The sequence below is a fragment of the Nasonia vitripennis genome, chromosome 2, assembly GCF_009193385.2.
Source record: "Nasonia vitripennis strain AsymCx chromosome 2, Nvit_psr_1.1, whole genome shotgun sequence".
NCBI lineage: Eukaryota > Metazoa > Arthropoda > Insecta > Hymenoptera > Pteromalidae > Nasonia > Nasonia vitripennis.
In genome coordinates, this window is record NC_045758.1 from 19488703 (window position 1) to 19511238 (window position 22536).

The following is a 22536-nucleotide window of genomic DNA, read 5'->3' on the forward strand; positions in this document are numbered from 1 at the left end:
GGGTGAGATTTTCGAGGGTGAAATCTCACCCGAGGTAGACATTGCCCTCCCCCCGTTGTTACACACTGTACCTTTTTTGCTTAAGTGCTTGTGAAGACCAGTTTTTATGCATATAAAGTGAATAGTAAGTTGCGCATTTTGAGTTGAAGGTCACTCTTTCAACAAATTTCAAAAATTTGATTAATTTTTAGTGTTGTTGAGTAGCGGGGGGGGGGATGGCTATTCAAAAACACTCAAATTTGACTTACATACAACTCCTTGAATTCTAGAAACTGACTCAAAAGCACTTATTTAATTGGCGTTAAGTTCTATAGTATATTTTCCTATGATTTTTGAAGTTGCACGTTCCTTGATTTCCAATTGAAAGTTTACAGTTCTATCATTGTGATGACTTGATGAGCTTACAAATTTACAAACAGCTCCTTTGATTCCTATAATCAGTAACAACTAATTCATGATTCATTGCATTTTTCTATTCTAATTGTAATTAATATGAAATTTTAAAACCATTACATTTGCTGTATCATAAACTTCTTATCTTACTAGGTTGTATCTCCTATGCATTAAAACTAAAAAATTAACCGGTTGACTGCAGCTATTTTTATATCTTTAAAATTAGTAGACGTATCTAAGCTAGTAATAATTCTAATTTACTGGGTATCAAGTGGCGCGGTAGCGCCACGAAGGCGAGTTTGAAAGCCTGTGGCGACCGCGACACTATTTACTTCTATATTGGGTTTTCAAATTTTCAATTTCAATAAATACAAATATTTACATTATTGTATCTGAATTTTTTTGGAGTATAATCATATTTGTATGCTTAACTATGATTTCTAATCGAGATATTGGCAAGAAAGCAGTTTTTTTCCTAATAAACGAGAATGTCTCAACAAAAATGCTCAAATACGTTTGGGATTCTTCAGCCCGAAAATGTTCAGACCATGAAGTTAGCCGCACACATATTATACTTATACAGACCAGCGGCCAGCGTTACTACGGGTGTAATTTTATTTTTTTTATTTCATATTTTATTTACAAATTAGAGAGTAAATAAGAGTCAAAGAAAATTATGGACTCTTCTACAATATTAAATATATATATGACCGATGAGGCAATGGAGGAGTTGGAAGATCGTAATCCAACCACGTAAGTTTGTTCGAGGTTATTTTATACACTTTTGGTATTGATTAATATATGCAAGTAATTTTCTAATTAATATTTACAGAAACATCGTAGGATATGTAGACGCAATTATGGCTCCTTCTCCAGCTGGCGCAACTAAAGATATATTATTTAAATTTATTCTGTCAAATGACAGAAAAAGAATTCCAATCTTCATATGGAATCCGCTTCTTATCAATAAATATTATAAAGAGATATGTTCTAGTAGGGTAAGTATAATTTTATATATTTCCTTAAAAAACTCAATATTAGCCAATTTTTTTAAGAGTCTGTCTAGGCGGCGTCATTTCGCGTATTCGAAGCCTCTTTCGCGTACGCGAAATGACGCCGCCTAGACAGACTCTTTTTTTAAATATCTTAGTTGTACATTTTTTGTTTCAATAGGTAGTTGATATCAATGGTGGTTTCTGCCGAGCAGTTAATAGAACCTTGAAAGATGATTTGATTCCATATGAAATAGTAATAAAAGAAAATACACAACTTTTTTTGGGATATCACTCGTTGTCAGGTGTAAAGACAAATGAAGTCCAAAAGTCAACTTTTGATACGATACACGCCCTTCAGGGATTAATCGGTAATTATATTAATTCTTTTAATCAACAACTTCATTTCTTTACAAACATATACTTATGTCTTTCATTTATTCATTTTTTAGAAATTTCTGGTCACATACGTACCAAATTTTACTTAAATCACAACCGAAGTGGACAGATTTCTTACGGCTTAGGAGCCATTACAAATGGGGTTAAGAAAATAACAATTCAGGTAAAGCAGTTTGTGGAGAGTCAATTGGAATTGGGTGATTTTGTTACTGTGACAGGAACTGTGCAAGGGCAAGGTTTGTCTACTATATCTTCTTTTTCTTTGAAATTTAATTTATTGTTTAATAACATTCATTTTTTTGCCGATACCCTTGTCACTGTTTTTTGCAACAGCATGACTGATATTACATATCATCCGGAAACAGAAGTATTACCAGCAGAAGCCTTAAAGCGTGGTTGTAGGCCAGTTAAAAGAATTCGTTCAACCGAATAGGCATGTCGATTACACTTGCTATCTTTTTACATACAGTTCGTTTCACTTTTTTTTGACTATTCAAAAATATTGTTATAATTAAAAGTAATAAATAGTAAACTTAGTTGATAAAGCTTAATAAAACTTAACCCTGTTGAAAATAAATACATTTTTTTTTGTATGTACCTTTAGTACGTACTAAAAACATGTAATTCACCAGGTGATGCGTATTAAAAATATATACTTATTTGGGACTGATTATTACGAATATATTAAATTAAATTTGATGTATTTGTTGTAGCCATAAATGAAAGTGCCATAAGAATAATAACACCAATAATGGCCACTTAAAATTATATTCAATGTATTCATAATACTCAGCCTCAAATTAGCATATATATTTAATACGCATCACCTGGTAAATTACATGTTTTTAGTACGTACTAAAGACTAAAGATAAATACAAAGATATTTATTTATTTTCAACAGGGAACAATATAAAATGTTCATTACGTGATAAACGAGAGTCAATTAAAAATATACCAAGAGATTAAGCATTTAGCTATAATTAAAAAAAATTGATGCAAATAATACAGTATTTGACTGTCCAAGATTATAGTACAAGATTTCCTTGTGTTCATTTAGCTATAATTAAAAAAATTTGATATAAATAATGCAGTATTTGACTGTTTAAGGTTTATAGTACAAGATTTCCTTGTGTTCAACAAGATATGTGATAATTGTATAATTAAAAGTGCTAAACTTTTAAGAGTATATAATTAAGTAAAAGACTAATTATAACAGATAAAGTTAGAACAAATATGACTAAGTACAATAGTTAGAACTACGTTACATAAAAATTTGTTTGAAATATATGACTAATTATATAGGGTATGATATCAATGTTTTATAATTAATAGGTACAAACAAGATACTTTAATTATTATAGTATTTAAAACTTTCGATTGACAAACTTTAATTCCTAATATTTATTATTAAGCTTTCGTTTCTTAAATAAGAAATAAATGAAAAGTAGCAAATGTAGTTAAAAATTTATTTTTGTTTAAGCATGTTTTGTTTTAAAAATTTATTAGATAAAGGCTTTGTAATAAAACTTTGAAAATTTAATAAACTTTTTGTACAAAAATATTTTTTTATTGTGAGTGTGTGGCTGAGTAATTATAGAGAAATATTATGTATGTATATATATATATATATATATATATATATATATATATATATATATATTATGTATACTTCCTATAAATTAGTTTATAGTTTAATAAATATCCTTTTTATGGGGAAAAATATATAGAAAAATATTTTATTACTTATTATTTAATAAATATCAGTCTAATTGAGGTAGAAACAAATTTGGAGGTTTCGACATTTCAAGAATCGTACACATATGATCCATAATATGTTTACACAATTTTTTTTACAGTGAATTTCTTGTTACAATAATTACACGTAAACTCATTCTTGTCATGGGTATGTACGTGTCTTTCTAAAGCATCTTTCCTTGCAAAAGTCTTATCACATATGTAACAGTCGTAGTTACGTACTTTAGTATGTCTCAATCTATGGTTTATTAGAAGTTGTTTTTGTACAAAACTCTTGTCACAATCACTACATTTGTATATTTTTAAATTTGCATGAGTTTTTTCATGGACTTTTAATTGCCAATGTGTACTAAAACTTTTCTTGCATCATAAGCACTTATAATTTTTTATTGCCATGTGTCTTGAGATGTACATTTAGATTACCTATTTGTGAAAAACTCTTCTTACATATATTACATTTATGGGGTTTATTTTGTGTATGTATTTGTTCATGTATTTTAAAAGTTTTTTTACAATAAATACACTCATGCACAGATTTTTGAATCATTTCTGTAGCTTCCATTTTTCAAATTTTAATTATTCAAATATTAATATTTATATAAGTAACACCTACAAAATAAAATTTAAAGATTACAATTTCATTGTTTATTTAATGCATTTATTATGTTATGTATACATACCTTTACTCATCCTATCAAAATTTTTGTAAAAACTTTAATAAATCTTTTTTCGTTTATAGAATAATAATTTGATAATAATAACTTTTCTTCCGTTATTTACGATAATTGCAGAATCAGAAAATATAAGTAGTAGCTGAACGACAGAAAGTTATGGAAAAGTAATATCCGCACTGCGCCGACTGTATTCAAAGAAAGTTGTGGGAAAACAATATTCTGTGACGTAATGCCAGTATAGCAGAAATATAGTAAACGCGCATCTTCACTATTGCTCCTCTGACGTAAATATTGTGGCAGCTGACATATTTTTTCTTGTGCTTCGTGAATCGTTTATAATTATAAGTTAAAACATACATCTGTGTTTTTTATTAAAAAAAGACATTTTATTCAACATTGAAACTGTATAGCATATATTTATGGTAAATTATGCTATATTCTAACCTATTTGTAACAAATGTATGTAGATTCATATAACACCTGTTGATCTGTGGATGTTCAGCTCAGCACATTCAACTTCACAAACAGGAAATATTTTTTATGTAACACGCGAACAATTTTCGCGTTTTTCGGACCTATTAATAGGGACTAAAGTGACTCTTTTTTGACCGGCGGGCAAAAAAGTTATTTTAGCGGGCAATAAAAACCTCAGTCCCTCTTAACACGTACGAAAATACGTCCGCGCGTTACATAAAAGATGGTGTGCACCAAGGGCTAAGTGGGCTTTTTGGCCTCGTGGATTTTGCAGTATTGTGCAGTATATTTTGCAGTCGTCTGCGGCTCATAAACGCCCTCGCCTTCGGCTCGGGCTAACTCGCCTTGACTCGTACTGCAAAATTCACACTCGGCCTAAAAAAGCCCACTTTACGCCCTTGGTACACAATATACTATTTTATTTACTTCTAAGATTTTTATCACATGCGTCTGAATAATAATATTTTTGCATATAGACACACGTCTATACATGTATCCCTCATATACTTATTGTTATTTATTTATTGTAGTATTTTCATACATAAAGCCACTAGCTTTTTATTATGCCATTTAAATGTTTTTTTTTTAAATAAAAAAGTTGTACATATGCTTCAAAATATGCTTAAAAAATAATTTAGTAGTCTGTGATTGTGTAGGTGATCTGTTAGCTTTAGTGAATTACATTTCCGTTTTCGATTGTATTGTTAGGTCTAGAATGTTATAATAACTTCATTGTTTACCACAAGTTAATAATTACATTATAAAATCGAAATTGATATTAGAAATATCTGTGTCAAGATCACAAACGATAAGTTTTGGATGTGATGATCTCTATAGATATTTTCAACTCAGTATATGGAAGCCAGTCGCAGTCAATACCTAAATAATTATCGTAGTACATGCAGTGTATTCATGTGAAATGTGTAATTTTTTGTGTAGATACTTGTTCCATTATTCAGAAACGGGCTACCGTGACAGTTTATACTTAACTTTGTTGGTTGTTTTACGTTGAACACTACGGCTTTGTCGCCCAAATATGCACATAGGTATTAATATCAAAATATAAACTATCTCAGTTGAGAAGAATTCGACTTAATACATTGTTCTAACAACTTGAAACAAATCACCATGCAAAATTTCAGAGCTCTAAGTATAATAGTTTTTAAATGAGAGAAAATATAATTCTAAATAATTACAATTGAATGTTTTGTAATTTCGTTTGCTCTCTCATTTAAAAATTATTATACTAGGAGGGCTGCAATTTTGCATTGTGATTTATATCAAGATATTAAAACAATGTATTAAGTCGAACTCTTTTTAATATTAATACCTATGTGTCATAGGATTAAACATAAAAAGCCGAACAAAGACAGTTATGTAAAAACTATCATGGTAGCCTGTTTCTAAATAATGAAATAAGTATCCTTTCTTAAAAAAATATGGACTTTGTTTTGAAGCATTTAATTATGATTGTTTGCTGGTTGGTTGTCTAGACGACAAGATCAGAACTGCGTTTCAGATTCATAACGCTATGGTAGAACTTTTGTGGTGTTTACTTGTCCAGAATAAGTGTATTTAAAAGTAAATTGAGATTAAAGAACATGCAAAGCTCGATGGCACATTCAGACCAAATATATGTGAAATATTATTAGCAAGAGAACTTGATAAGAAATTCAAGTGTTACCAAAATAACCTAAAAATGCTTAGACCTGTCAATATAAGCAGAGCAAATCTTAGTGGCAACATATAAATGAAATTATTATTACTTAAGAGTAAAATATGTTGCTTCTATGAGTGCAAGTAAACCAGCAATCAGGTATACGCATAGTGTATTTTGTAATTATTTTTATTTTATTTTAATACGTGACAGCTAGTTTTATGTAGTGATGTAAACATCAATAATTTCTATGCTATTTTCGTTTCTTTTGTGCTTGACATCTGAAGATTTTAGCATAAATTTTGATAAATTTAATGCCTTTGTTAGAATTTCCATCTCGAGCACTATGAAAATTATGACTTTTGCTGAGTCAAATGTCTTATGAGGGTTGTTTCAGTGGATCTACTCACTGAATTCAATCATACTTTTGGTTTTTAGTGCATTTTTATGTTCAAAAAGTAATAGTAACTTTGTCTCATTTTCTAAAGCATCAGAAAAAATTTTCACTTTAAAGAGTTATGAGAGGTTTTGAATATGATACCTGTTTTTCAATTTGTGTTAGCTCTGTAATTTGAAAACTAATAGACCTAAAGAGCTGATTTTTTGCATGTAAAATTCTTTTGGGATTGTTAAAATATATTTGCGAGTTAAATGTACTTCAAGTGATGTACTTTTAATTTCGACTTCGACACCCATGTCAATATTAGAAAAGCTGAGTGAGCTTTCTTATAATAGTGTCAAAGTCGAATTTAAAAGTATATCACTTGAGGTAAATTCAACTACGAAAATTGTTTGACAATCCTAGAAGAAATTCACACGCAAAAAATCAGCTCTTTAGGTCTATTCCCTGCTGGAAAAAGTGAATAGAAATCGATTGAAATCGATTAGAATTCACCATTAAAGTCGATAAGATTTCAATTGACATGAATAGTGAATCTTAATTCCATTTTTTGCATTAGAACTTGATAAACCGTGATAAAATACGATAAAAATTGATATAAGTCGATAATACTCAATATGAAAAATTGCAATAGAAATCGATAGACCATGATCTTCTTGAAATTCTATCAATTTCAATTGTAATTTTTCATATTAAGTTTTATCAATTTATATTGATTTTTATCGTATTTTATCACTTTTTATCAAGTTCTAATGCAAAAAGTGAAATTAAGATTCACTATTCAAGTCGATAAGTGATCTAATCGACTTCTATCGACCTTTTCCAACAGGGTTATTACAGAGCAAACGCAAATTGGATAACAGGCATGGTATTCCAAACCCTTCAAAGTGAAAATTTTTTCTGATGCTTTAGAAAATGAGACAAAGTTACTATTACTTTTTGAACATAAAAATACACTAAAAACCAAAAGTATGATTGAATTTAGTGAGTAGATCCTCTGAAACAACCCTCTTAAGACATTTGACTCGGCAAAAGTCATAATTTTCATAGTGCTCGAGATCGAAATTCTAACAAAGGCATTAAAACTAAAATCTATCTCCGCAGTTGATTTATGAATAACTTATCAAAAATGATGCTAAAAACTTCAGATGTCAAGCACGAAAAAAAAATGCAAATAGCATAGCATGCAAGTACTGACTTGTACATCACTATAAAACAGTAGCTCTCATGCGTATTTTCTCAAGTAAAATTTTGTAAAAAAATTTGAAAATGGAAAAATTAGCTCTAAAGTACTTTAATATCCCCATATTTCGTTGTATCATCCAGATGGTAACACCAATATGGCATGTCAATTGGTACTTCAATCCGATTTATTGTTTTTTTCGATCTATAATTAACTTTGGCATCCAAATTCAGATGAGATTCTGGCGCGAGATCTCGATCTTACGTGAGGTTTTGCAGTAGAGTTTTAACAATTTTGTTTTTTATCCAGTTCAAAACTATTATACCTAGAGAACTAAAATTTGGCATGTTAATTTGTTTTTATCTTAAGTGATATTATTATTAAACAACAACAATTAAAATCCATAGATTTTTTTCTAGATTTTAATCGATTCTAATTGACAGTATCGAATTGAATCGAGTTTTATTGCCAAAAATGCCATTAAGACTTGCCATTAAAATCGATAAGTGATCTTATCGATTTCTATGGACTATTTTTAGCTAGGATCATCACAACCAGACTATACCGTTGCTGATCTTGAAAGCACAGATTGGGAAGTGAACGATACTGCATCGCCAAAGCTTCATGTTAATTTCTATAAGATAGCAAAGCTCGGAAGCTGAAGTAACCCTGCTGGAAAAAGCCGATAAAAGCCGATAGAAATCGATAAGATTCACCATTCAAGTCGATAAGATTTTTTATCGGCTTGAATGGTGAATCCTAATGCCATTTTTTTCATTGGAATTCAATAAAATCCGATAAAAGTCAATATAGGCCGATATAAGTCGATATAGGCCTTTGGGAGTGAGGTGGCGCAGGAGAGTGAAGGAGAATGTGAGGTGAAGAAATCGAATAACGCGGAACTTGATGTTTCGGAGTGGTCGTTTTATTTGTCGTTGATTTGAGTGACAAGATCTGGAGGTGATGCGACTCGTGTCGTGGCTCCAGTTGAACTTTTTTTGTCGGCTCCAGTCGACGCGTCGACCGTCGAAGGTCTCGATCGTTCCGCCTCCTGTACCGATCGCCGATCGGATCGGCAGGGACGGATCACGCGCGTTCCGGATAGCGCGTCGGTGGCGAGGGCAGCTGGCCCAAACGGCCGGCCGTTTACTGTTTTATTACGCCAGGGATTACCCGCGCCGGCGAGCTTTAGCCGCCCGCGTCGAGGTGCGGATGACCGCAATAAAAGGGTTCGGGCGCGGGCCCGAGCGTTTTACTGCCTCCTCGATGCGGAGGACTTAATTGTCCAAATGCGCTCGGCCGGGCCGGAAAAACCGAGTTCTAATCCGAGCCGCGTCGTTCGAGGCACGAACGCTGGAGTCTTCACGTGCGCGTGCGCGTGAGGTTTGTATATGTGTGCGCACGTGTGTGAGTGCGAGTGTATGAGCATGTGTGTGTGCGAGTGGGTTATGTGTGCCTACCACAGGCCGATAAAAACTTTATTCAAAAAATTATAATTGAAATCAATAGACTCAAAAGATCATGAATTTTATTGGTTTCAATTATAATTTTTCGCATACATATATCGACTTTTATCTCATTTTATCCAACCCTAATGCAAAAAATGGTATTAAAATTCACTATTCAAGTCGATAAGACATTTTATCGACTTCTATCAACTTTTTCCAACAGGGAGCGTCGTCTTTGATAAATAAAATTTAACTGTTTACCGCGGGATAAGTAAGCATATGTTTTTCCTTACACAACACTAGACACACAAAGTTACACCCTTATTATACATTTATCATTTAATAAATAAAACAATTATTTTTATAATTAGAAAATAAAATATTTAAAAATTGTTTGTCTATGACTGTTTTTCTTTTGCAGATTTTAATCATATAATTTGGATCAAAGAAATACTATAATAGCTTTCAATTACACAAAAAAAAATTATAAGCAGCTTTATTATATCGATACTAATAGTAAATTTTTATATAGCTTCTTATTATATAGTTCATATATTTTTTCTTTTCCACGTTTTATACGTGCAACTCCAGCAAAATTCAAGGATGGCGTATTCTGTAGCCTATATCTTACGTGATTACTGTATAAAATTACGTAGAATTAGTACGATTTTTGGGACCTTATATTAATATAAATTATTGTAATTATCTTAATAAAATATTTTGAAAATAAAATAATTTAATTAATTTATTACAAAGTGATGCACAAAGATTTCGAAAAATTTTATATCCTTATTATTTTGAAGAAGGTAAAGAAGTTATACTCCCAAATGTTCAACAACAAATGAATAACAAAGATTGTGTGGTTTTTACCATAGCTTTCGCAATAACTTTATTGTGTCAAATGAAACCAGATCTTGTTAGATACGATATTCATATAATGCGTTCACATTTATTAAAATTGTTTGTTAATAAGCACATTGAACATTTTCCCTGTAATATATTACCAATTCCAATATATTTGCCACCCAGAAAATTGTATAAAAGAAATCTTATTCTCAACAATGATTGTCTGAATGATGAGCACATAGATTATTTTCATAAAACGTTGCAACACTATGTATATAAACCGTGCAGCAATTTCTGTATATAAACCGTGCTCGACATTATATTTACAAAATATTTCAAAAATTTCACAAATAAACAAAGATAATAAACACATACAAATTTTATTTCAGCCTGGTTTTAAATTAGGTCATTTTATATGTACATATTATGATACTAATAGTTTATTCGTCTATGATTCGATGAATAGTACAGAATTGGTGACTGAGCTTATTACAGTTTTAGAAAAGTTACACCTTTATTGTTTTAATGAACAAAATAAACCTATTATATTTAAAAAAGTTCAGTCTCAAACAAATGACCTGGGGTAATGGTATACAACCAAAGTGAGATGCGTAAACATTTATTAAAAATGTTTGAGAATAGATCAATACAACATTTTCCATGTTTTAATGATCTTTCTAATTATTGTTCGCAGTTTTTTTCTAATTACATAACCGATACGCGAACTAATACAGCCCAAGTTTTAAGTGATAATGTTGTTCAGAATAGGAAACGAACAATGAATCAAAATATAGATGAAAATTCCATAACGAGTAATAAGAGAACAAATATATATAGTATCGCAACTCAGAAAAAAAAATAAAACATATTATCAAAAAAATAAAGACAAGATTTTAAAAGCACTTAGAGAAAAACGTAAAATGCAAAAATCACAAATTTTATATAATAATCAAAGTGAAACTGCTGAGTCTCTGAAATATTTAGTCAAACAGTTGACACCTGCAAATATAATTGATAATGTCGAAGAACAGTCTTTCACAGAAAATAAAGAACGTATTTTTTCTTTAAGTAATAATGAATCGAATTCACAGCTAAGTATTAACAATATCTCTAATTGTAATAAAAACTATGAGAATAAAAATGAATCATGTAGTGATATGTATTCAAATTCTATTAGAAAAACAAGTTTAAAAAATAAACTATATTATAGCGCTAACAAGAAAAGGATACTACAAAATAGAAAAATACATTATATATCTAAAAATAGGCAAGTATATTAAATAAGAATCGCAATGATTACAAACATAATAATCGTGATAAAATATTACTAATAAAAAAACAGTATTACTACAAACATAAGGACAAAATTGCAATGGCAAAAAAAATTAAAAAAAAATACAATGTGATTAATGTTGCTAAGGATAGCACGATTAAATTGATACAAAATACCGACAATTTTATAACTAAAATCATGGTTAAATTAGATTCTTCAGTTTCTTCGTCACAATGCAGATTAGAAGCTGAAAATTTAATATCTACGTCTATTTACGTACGAGATAACTACATTAATGCAAATCTTAGAAATAAAGTTGAATTATCATTAACTCGATTAGGTGATGTACCGGTTGTGGATAATGTAGACTGTGCATTAACTGCTTTATGTGGTAGACCAAAACATACCTCCTCCTCAGAACCGTATTTTGCAGGTGCTGCGTATGATTTTAGGCTTGGTTTATTTAACGATTTTAATATTAATGAGAAAGTTATTATAAATGAAAAAGGACAAAGCACAAATATTTTACCACTTCTTGAAGAAAAAAGTAAAAAACGTAAAGTCTGGGAATGTAATGATTATTGTAAAACTATCGATGTCGATATATTAATTGAACTCCAAGTTTTTTTTTACAAATTCTTAAAATCACTTTTAAAAGTGCTTACAAGTTTCTTTTATCCATAAATATATGTCCGCTCAATACCATGATGTTCATAAACGTGGCCATCCAAGTATTTGTTATGATCAACCACTATTATGCAGTTCAAAATTTTTAAAATTACAAGTTTTATCATCTCATTATCGTTATTTGAGAACAGTACAAAGATTACTTTATAAATTAAAACATACATACTATTATTTTAAATATAGAAAATGCTTTGTATGATGCAGATGTTGTGTTATTGAGAGATATTATACAAAAATCCAAAAAGTTTGGTGTACCCATCAAAAGCTATAAAAATCTAAATCAAGTAAGTTTGAATGAATCCGAGTTAAATGAGAAATATAGCATTGGCATTAAGGAATATACGAAAATAGTCACAGATCCACCTGCAATTCCTTGTATTTCATGTGAAAGATTATTTTGTGCGAGAGATACTTTACTTTTTGATCAGAATATTATTAATGAAAATAATATTGTTTTTGAAATATTCGGTATCAAACGTAAAAGTCTTTTACAATAAATTAAGGAATTACAATATGACGACACTATAACATCTACAGAAACTAATATTTGCAGACCTTGTTTGACAAACTTAAAAAAAAATATTATGCCATCAAATTGTGTATTGAATAACCTTTTCGTAAAAGAAATTCCAGAAGAAATTAAAAGTCTCAATATGATGGAAAAAAATTTTAATACAAAGAGCTAAGGCTTTCCAAACAATTACAAAAATAGATACAGTTATGAATAAAAATGTTCCTCATTATGTGAAAATTGACAAAGTTGTTGGTAGAACATTTCATTTACCCTTACCACTAGAAGAGACTTTAAAGAAGATATGTCCTGATACAGACCCCATAAATGTTGATCATGAATTTTATATTTTGGTTAGAACTCACCCAACAAAAGCTAAACAAATTTGGGAAGATTATATTGATATAAAGAAAGTATGGAAAGCTTTATGTTGGCTAAAGCTAAATAATTCAATTTATGAAAAAATTGAACTTCCATCTAGTCCAGAAATGTTGTTGGATAAAGTACACGAGCAATTGGAATATGAAATAAATGATGAAACAGAAACAGAAAAGTGTATACCTCCAAGAAAAATAGTGCAAAACGAATTACCAATACGTTCATTATTAACTAAAAAATCTCAAACTGATCCTTTTTATGAACATTACACCATTTATCCCTTCTATTACAAAGCTTTCTCTAGGAGGAAGCAAAAATTATAATTCTTTATTGAAAAATTGACTAACTGAAATAAGTAAAATATTAATCATCTCATTTTTTTTTTTTTACGTGGCATTTGGAACTCGAAAGTTCATCGCCTCATCTACGCAAGCCTTCCACGCTGCCCTATCTTGTGTCAACCCCACCCAAGATGCACCTCTCCGATCGACACCCACCCGTCCTATTTCTACTAGATCCGCATTTACGTTGTCCTCCCATCTACGTCTAGGTCTACCTAGAGGTCGTGTTACCATCGACCTGCCGTTCATGACACGCGCTGCCGTACGGTCGTCTCCCGTTCTCGCTACGTGCCCTGCCCATCCCAATCTGCGCGATTTTATTATTCTGTTAATATTGACGCGTACAGATTGTGTAACTCATCATTGTGTAGTCTCCTCCATTCCCCGGTTTCCTCATCTTTCTTCGGCCCGTATATTTTTCGCAAGACTTTATTTTCAAATACCCTAAAACGGTTGTCCGCCTGCTTAGTGAGAGCTCACGTTTCGCACCCGTACAGAACCACCGGCAGTATTATTGTTCTGTATATTCTTATTTTAACGTTTTTAGACAACAGCCTCGACTTAAGTAAATTACTCACGGCGTAGAAGCAAGCATTACCCGAATGGAGTCTCTTATTTATTTCGACATTAATCTCGTTTCTATCATTTATGGTCGTAACCAGATACCTGAATTCGCTAACCTTTTCAAAAGTAAAATTTCCAACTCTGAGATCTTCCTCCCCTCTGCAGATGCCTAGCTTATCCACAATCATGTACTTTGTTTTTGATTCACTCACTTCTAACCTTGTATACTCCACCGCTTTTATGAGGATTTCCGCGTTTCTTGCTACCGTTTCTCTACAAGCCCCCAGTATATCCAAATCATCTGTGTAACCTAGTATCTGCGTTGTTCCATTAAGCGTTGCGCCCAGCTGGCTAACCTGCATTTTTCTAACGGCATACTCTAACGTTAAGTTGAACAGCACCGTAGAGAGCCCATCCCGTTGTTTTAAACTATCGCGTATCATGAAGGGTTCTGATATATTACCGCCTACTCGGACCTTTCCCGTGCTTCCGTTAAGACATATTTGAATTCATCTCACGAGTTTTTTCGGTACACCGAGAAATACTAGAATTTGATACATTTTGCTTCGCTTAATAGAGTCGTACGCTTTTTTAAAATCTATAAATAGTTGGTGTATGGTTTCGCAAAATTCCCACTTTTTCTCTAACAACTGTCTTATGGTAAACATTTGATCTCTCGTCGATCTGTTGCGCCGAAATCCGCACTGATAATCTCCTACTATATCTTCCGCGAATGGAGTGAGTCTAGCTTGTATTACGTTTGACAGAACTTTGTAGCACGTTGCTAAAAATAAGATACCCCTATAGTTATTGCAGTCTGTCTTATCCCCCTTTTTAAAAATCGGTATAATGATAGATTCCTTCCAATTTTCGGGTATTGTTTCATTTTTCCAGATGGCGCATACTAGTTTATAGATTTTGAAAGTGAGCTCGACGCCCTCATATTTGAGTAACTCAGCTGGTATAGAGTCATTTCCCGCGGCTTTGTTGTTTTTTAGTTTTTTAATCGCGGCCTCTACTTCTTGGTAGCTCGGATCCTCCACGTGGGGTTCAGCAGTGTGAATTTCGCCCCCTAATTCTTCGCTATTTTCGTGCACGTTTAATAATTTATCGAAATAATTTTTCCACAGCGACAGTAATTCGTTGTCATTTGTTACGAGGTCCCCGTTTTCGTCCTTCATCAATTGCGCTCTACTCCTAAGACCCTTTCTGATTGCGTTAATCCCTCTGTACATTTCGCGGGCGTTATTTTCCTTACTGTTAGTTTCTATTCTCCTAATAAGATTCTTTTGATACTCCCGCTTCTTATTTCTGTAGATCGCGCTCGTCTGTTTCCTTACGTTAGAATACTCATCTACGGTCCTATCGCTTCTATTTTGTAAGCTATCTAATTTAGTCTTTTTGCGCCTTTCAAACCAGAGTTCGCACTCTTCGTCAAACCATGGTTTGCTCTTTGGCTTTTTCTTTTTACCCAGTACTTTCTTCGCGGCCTCTTTTACTGTTTTTTCGATGTCACCCCATAAGATATTCGGTTCGTCATTCCCCTCCGGCGATGTGTTTGCTTCTTCAAGTGCCTGAAACCTGTTATTAATTTCTATCTGGTACCTAATTCGCTCTGTTCTATCTCGTAGCTTCTCAATATCGAAGCTTTCTACCTTGTTTGCTCGCTTACCATTTTGATTCGCTACTAGTCTAGCTCTTAATTTGGCTACTACTAGGAAGTGGTCCGAGTCGCTATCTGCCCCTCTGTAAGCCCTTATGTCGAGAACGTTAGTATGACGTCTTTTTTCAATGAGGAAATGATCAATTTGGTTCTGTGTGGCCCCGTCCGGCGATGTTCACGTTGCCTTGTGTATGTCCTTGTGCTTAAAACATGTAGTTTTGATTATAAGATCTTTTGCCGCCGCGAAATTTATGACCCTAATACCGTTATCATTGCTGGCTTCGTGCAGGCTTTCCTTCCCTATAGTAGGCCTAAACATTTCCTCCCTACCTATTTTAGCATTGCAATCGCCTAATACTATTCTTGTGTCGTAAGACGCGAACTGGTCGATTACCTGCTCTAAAGTTTCGTAATAGAGATCCTTAGCTTCTTCTTCTTTGTCCTCCGTAGGACAGTGTACATTAATAAATACATATATATACCATTCACCTTCGATAATGATGTACGAGAGCCTATTATTGACGGATTTGAAACTTTTAACCGAATGTATGATGCTTTTGCTTACGAGAAATTCGGTGCCTAGAGATTCCCCACTCCCGGACCCATACAGTTACGTGAAGTTACCCGATGTTAGTACTCCGCCATCTGGCCACCGCGATTCCTGTATTGCTACAAAATCTAGATTGTACCTATCGGCTTCCTTTACGAGTTCTTTAAACGCGCCAGCTCTGTATAGACTACGAACATTCCAAGTTCCGACCCTTAAGTCCCTTTTGGTTCGGATTTGATTTTTTTGAGCCATGATAGTATGTTAAACCCGCGTGCTTCGGATCCTATTCCGATCGCAGGTGAGTCCACTGTTCTAGAGGTGATAACCCCCATACCTCTCTAGAACTAAGTATGAGAGCTTTCCGACTTTGACGAGGACAGTGTCAACTCGTCGTCAGACACACTACGGTTTCATTCTCACATCCTAACGCCCCCCTGCATGACAGCGCGCCTTCGCTGGCATCGTTACCGCGTAAAACCAGGTGACGAATCATTCTACACATCCCCTTTCGGGGCAGTTGTCATCGCTCCCGCATCCTCCTCGGCAGCAAGATTTTTGCCCATTTTTTGTAATGTGTGATGAAAGAGATAGATTGAGAGATAAGAGATAATGTGAAGTGTTTTTTTGTTGTGGTGCTTGCGTAGTGTTTCTAGATGAATGCGTTCGACAGTGTGGGCTCATCACAACCACGCCTGTTCCTATCAGCTGGCCGCGGCTGCTTATTCAATTTATTCGCAGCTAACCTCCTTCTAAGAGGCTTTTTCTCTATCCGCAACCTAAGGACACCCACCCGTCCGATCTGGACGACAACGCCCAAGACCCGCTTAGGGTAGCGGCATTGTAACAGCCATTTATCCCTTACATGACAAAAAAAAAAGAATGAATCAGATACTGCGTTATACCAAATGTTGCAAGTTTCCGCTAATGCTTTAGATAACAGAGGCAACGATTTAGATCTCAAGTGCTTTCCTGATTTGTATCCTTACGGAAAGAGGGGTCAACATGCTGAAAGAAATCCTAAATTAAGAGATTTTGATTATATTAAGGGTAGATTAGCATCGAAGCATTCACAATTCAGACAAAACAACCAAGATCTTTTTTTTTTCACTATACAATAATACAATGAGACAAGTAAACGCTGGAATATTTCAAATGCTTAATATTATCAATCCAAAGCATAATTTTACGGTTAAAGAATTTCTGCAAATGTTAAATGAGAATAAGCTAATCTTGACACAATTTTCTCTCGTTTACCTGGAACTGAATCATTTTGGAAAAAAATTCGTAATGAATTGACTTGTATGGCACGCGACTATGGACCTGCTACTTTTTTTATTACTTTAAGCCCTGGAGAGTGGATGTGGTCTGCACTAGCGGAATACATAAAACAAGTAAATGGGTGGAATGATAATCGTTCTATTTCGCAACTAATAGCTGCAGATCCAGTATCGACAGCTAGATATTTTCAGAATAAATTTAAAGCTACGTTAGCTTATATATTATCAAAGGCAAATCCTATTGGAAAATTTACCCACTATTACTGGGTCCGTGAATACCAAGGTAGAGGACTACCCCATTATCATTGTTTATTTTGGATTCAAGATGCTCCAATTAACGATACAAATTCGAATGAAGAAATACAAGAGTTCATTTTAAAATACATAACATGTCATATTCCAGATAAACGAATTTCGCCAGAACTTAACCGCCGCGTCTTATCCTATCAACACACAAACACAATAATTACTGTATGCGAAAAAAACAGTCAAAAACTGGGTTTGTAAGTGCTTGTCGCTTCGGATTTCCTCGCCCAATAACTGATAGAATAATTTTGAGAGACGTATCTATTGCTATTGCAAACGGGCATGGCAAGTTACGTAGTATCTTGAGTGTTGTTTGTAATTGATCAATATATGTTAAGTTTAAATTAGCAATTAGTCGACTGATTCCTTAATGAAACCCAATAATTTTTTTTTTTGCTATGTTATGATTGAAATATTATGGTAATAAACTTGACTTTTTTTTATAGATCTCAGTTCTTTTTTATCTGTAATTTCATTGTAAACAAAAAATATGTTATTGTGTTACATTATATAATTTACATGCATATAATGATACGCAAAACATCAAACTCGCCTAACATTTTTACTTTTGTTAAAAGTTTTCTTTTAGAGATTAAAAAGTTAACTTTTAAAATATTTTCTAAATACTTCTAATAAAATCGTTGGAATTGCCGATCCTATAAAAAATTATGAACAATTTAAAATAGGATAAAATTCGTCAAAAATGCGAAAAATTCCTGAAAAGCCACAATTTTTACTTTTTTATCAGATAACGTTTTTGTTTTAATGCAAGAATTCTAGCATAGCTACTTATTAAAGCAGGAAAAAATAATGCTTGCTCAGCCAGGTAATAAATTACTCGGGACATAATAAAGGCTATTTTTTGATAATGTTAGTAATTGACCCGTTTAACTTTTTGTTGGCGTGTGGTTCTACGGTAATGGCTTGGTAGGTGTGCCATCAAAAATACAAGACCTCGATTTTTTTACCGTAAAGTGTTCGACTTCTCGTAGAATTGTCTTATATGCGTAATTAAATTCCCAGATTTGCTGCGACAAGTAGTACATCTTGCGTAAGTAGTACCTTAATAGGTGAGAACTACACGCGAAAATCGTGCATGTGTTACAAAATAGTGTATTGTGTACAAAGGGTGTGAAGTGGGCTTTTTTAGACCGAGTGTCGACTTTGCAGTACGAGTCGAAGCGAGGAAGCATGAACCGATGGCGAGTGCGTCCCCGAGCCGAAAACAAGTGCTCTCGGACTTTTTGGTCTCGACTTGTAAGATTATAGTCAGTAGAGTCAGCGTGGCTTTTTCCCTTAATTACACTTGGTTTTAATATATATGTAGCCATGTGTAGTCAAGGCAACGTGGGATAAACCAATATAGCGGAAGGAGTCGCTGATAGAAATATTGCGCCAGATGTTTCAGATTCTTATATTTGACGGATATGTCGATATTTCCAGACTGGCGTAGATGGAGAGTAGAGACATGCCAGGTAATATTATCGAGGACGCTCGCCGAGATCGAGTAGCTGATGTGCCCAGCGTATAGCTGCTAACCCGCGGAAAATGAAAAATTGTTAGTGTGTTTGGGTCTGTATATGTACATAAAATTAGCTAAAGAAAATCAAGAAAACTGAATTCTTAGGCTTTGCACGTTCTATGCTCATTAAAAAAAATGACTGTATTAGCTTTTACTTGAACTTAGATGTCCTTGAATGATGAATTACTGCATTTAATATTAAGAAAAAGTCGCAGAAAATAATTTGTACATCTTTGTCTAACTTTCAAATAGGTATTTTGACAAGATTACGTTTTATAAAGAGCAAAAATAAATAAAATTTGCAGAGGTTTGTTCATTTGTTAAAAAATGCCTATTGTAATGTATTTTTTTTTTTGAAGCGCAATACTTTTCATAGAATTACTGATACGATATGAATACCGACACGCCACGGGGTATAATTTTATGCTGCACGACAAGTTATTTCTTAAAATCGTTACATATCTATATCTTGGAATGTTTTAGCTAAATGAACTAACAACTTGCTACTACTAAGAAATCAAATTGGGTTTATAAATTATAAATATGCATGTGTTACGAAAATTTTCATACATTAATTTTTGTATTTTACTTGTTGTACTTGAATATATTTAAAAGTATAAAAAATGAAAGTTTTTTTCTTAAAGAAAAAATACTAAACCGTCATTAAGTTATTATTGTACCTTCAAATATAATTTCTCAATGATGCGGTTAAGACAATTGCATCTTTTCAGTTGCGCATTGTAGTAAAAAAAATTATTTTAATGAAATAGCTCGTTGCTCTAGTATACTAAGTGTCGACGCATAAAAGTAGAATTACTAGTAATAGCTGCAAAGCTTCGCGATAGCGCTATTCTGATATTGAGGATAGCTTATAATTGGTTTTATCTCGTCGCATGAGCACCAAAGACTGATAATGAATATGGTAGTTTGACACGCGAGGCAGGTAAACGGCCTGGCGGCCTCGGGTGCAATGGTCTGCGCGCCCGACGTTACAGTATTTGCACAAAATTACCCCTGCAAGATTGCTGTACTTACCTCGGCTTTGCTCAAGTTTCGATCAGACTAGTGCTGCCACGTTGCTGCTGAGCACGAGCCGTTTCTAAGATTGCGCTAGAAACATTCGCAGCTCTTGCGTGATACGAGTGTATTGAGTAAGCTCGAAATCAGCGATTGCCTTCTGTAATTATTAACATGCACCGAATGCTTTAAAGACTCAATGGCATCGACAAGCCGGCTGTTACTGAACAAAGTAATTCCAGGAATCTGCGCAACTCGCTACGGCATTTTTCAGGTTGTTATGTTACGAACGAACTTTTCTCTGCATCCGAATAATGATATAGGAATATTTTGCAAGAAAATATGTTCTGAAAGCCAGATCCATAGTGTGACTTGAAATTAGATTTCCATTTTTTTTTCGATATGTATATCTAAACACTGGATTGTTTTATAATTCTCAATTAGCAGTGCGTTTTAAAGATTTGATTTTGTATAATTAATAGTTACGATACATCTGACCTTAGTAGCACTGTTTTGCACCGCGTTCGGTTAGGGCCCGAGCGTAGCGAGGGTCCTAATTATGCCGTGCAGAAGTGTTACTTAGGTTATTAGTATCGCAAAGAATGTTATGGTACAGCCTACCTATTTTTGAGATGTCTTTTAAAAATTACATTGCTTTGTATCGATAGTTCTGTTTTGCACGTGGGTCTCCTAATCCATTAACTTGAAATGTTCTGCATCCGTAATGATTTTCTTTCCTCCTTCCATAAATTCTCTTTCGTCTCTATTTTATTTCTAAAAATTGTAAAAAAAAATTGTTTGATACAATTGTGTCACTTTTTTCACTTTCAGATGCCGACAAAACTATGCCGTGTCGATGCCGTGACAAGAGAGAGAGAGAGAGAGAGAAAAAGCGGTTGTGCGGGAAGTATATTATAACCCTGCCTAATTTAACGTATTATCAGAGATTAAAGCCATCCATAGAACAGCTGGGAAAGCAGTGTCCTTGCAACACAATGCGAGTGCCACGTGTTACAACAGCAAGACAGTGCAACCGGTAGTGCAAGTGCTACTATTAAGTTCGGCGACGCAAGGAGAGGTCCGGAACGTTGCCGCTTAAAACGCCTATCTGTGCACATTCGTCTCATTTTCGACAAGTTTTGTCAAACTTTGGGCAAACTTTCGCCAAACTTTGGCCGTATTTATTTAACGAGGATAGCGTCTAGGTGTACAGGGTGGCGAAGTCTAGATGGTGCGCAATATGAAATATTAAAAAAACTTCACTAAACAGATCTGAAATCTCTAAAAATAAAATAATAACTTTTAAAGAAGTAAAAGGTTAGGAAAATTTGATGTATTCCGTAAAATTCTTATGGATGTCAGTGATGTAGCACTTCATACATATTTATTTATTTTTAGTTATTTATTAAACCAAGAAAATAGCTTACATACCATACATTAAAAATACGCATACTTGTAAACCTTGCAGAGGTAAACTTAGGTACCTGTGAACAAGCTTGGTATTACAAAAAAAGCAGAGAATTTAATCAAGGGACGCGGTAGCGCCCCTTACGGCAAGTATAAGTACTAGAGTACTATACGGGCTAATGGGCGCACCGCAACCTTATATTCTTTGAAATAGAGTTTTCTATCCTCTACAAAATATTCAAACATTTATGTCTTATTGAAATACGTTGTTTTATCAGGCGAATCAATGTTACTTTCAAAGATATTAAAAGAACTTTAATTTAAAAAAACTTTCGTAAAAAATGAACGATCCGTTACCATTCTATAGCTGACCAAAATTTTGTGTTGTGTTTTTCTTTTCAATTTTTTTTTCTTCTCCCAACTTCCGTTCTTATCTTCGAAACTTCCGTGTCGCGAAAAATCAAATCGAATTAGAAATAAAATGTATATATACATATATATATATATATAATATAAAGACGCATTCGGTGCTTAGTATTTATTAAAATGAGTCCAGCTTTGCTGCTCGGTAGTTTTTGGGGTCGCGGAACACGAATATCGTGACGGCAACGGCCTCCAATTCAAATAATTATTTATATAAGTGACAAATTATGGTAAAAAAAATATGTGAAATCAATAGTTAAATGGCAATTACGTATTTGGAGTAAATTTATCAAATTATTCTTTAACAAAATTTATAATTTCATTGTTTTCCTAACGTCATTGTTAATTTACTGGCGGTATTCTACACTACTATGAACATACAACATCGCACCGTAA

General features: G+C 33.2%; 1 protein-coding gene across 3 annotated transcripts; it reads left to right on the plus strand.

The window, feature by feature from the left end:
* The first annotated feature begins 983 nt into the window (after nucleotides 1-983).
* Nucleotides 984-21572, plus strand: LOC116416159. 3 transcript variants are annotated; one of them, XM_031923410.1, is made up of 5 exons: nucleotides 984-1146; nucleotides 1226-1391; nucleotides 1567-1756; nucleotides 1838-2020; nucleotides 21142-21572. In XM_031923410.1, exons 1-5 carry the CDS (start codon nucleotides 1070-1072, stop codon nucleotides 21348-21350), a joined length of 825 nt encoding a protein of 274 aa, XP_031779270.1. In that variant the 5' UTR covers nucleotides 984-1069; the 3' UTR covers nucleotides 21351-21572. The 3 variants fall into 3 exon arrangements, with proteins under 3 accessions (XP_031779270.1, XP_031779271.1, XP_031779272.1); XM_031923411.1 differs by lacking the exon at nucleotides 21142-21572 and adding an exon at nucleotides 4331-4737; XM_031923412.1 differs by lacking the exon at nucleotides 21142-21572 and adding an exon at nucleotides 2118-2340.
* Nucleotides 21573-22536: the final 964 nt, after the last annotated feature.

What these genes read in the sequence shown, in the direction of transcription:
- LOC116416159 (XM_031923410.1), top strand. Translation starts at nt 1,070, where the DNA reads ATGGACTCTTCTACAATATTAAATATATATATGACCGATGAGGCAATG. An exon ending in CGCCCTTCAGGGATTAATCG is followed by an intron (nt 1,757 to 1,837) that starts GTAATTATATTA and finishes TTCATTTTTTAG; the next exon opens with AAATTTCTGGTCACATACGT. An exon ending in AGGAACTGTGCAAGGGCAAG is followed by an intron (nt 2,021 to 21,141) that starts GTTTGTCTACTA and finishes TTTCACTTTCAG; the next exon opens with ATGCCGACAAAACTATGCCG.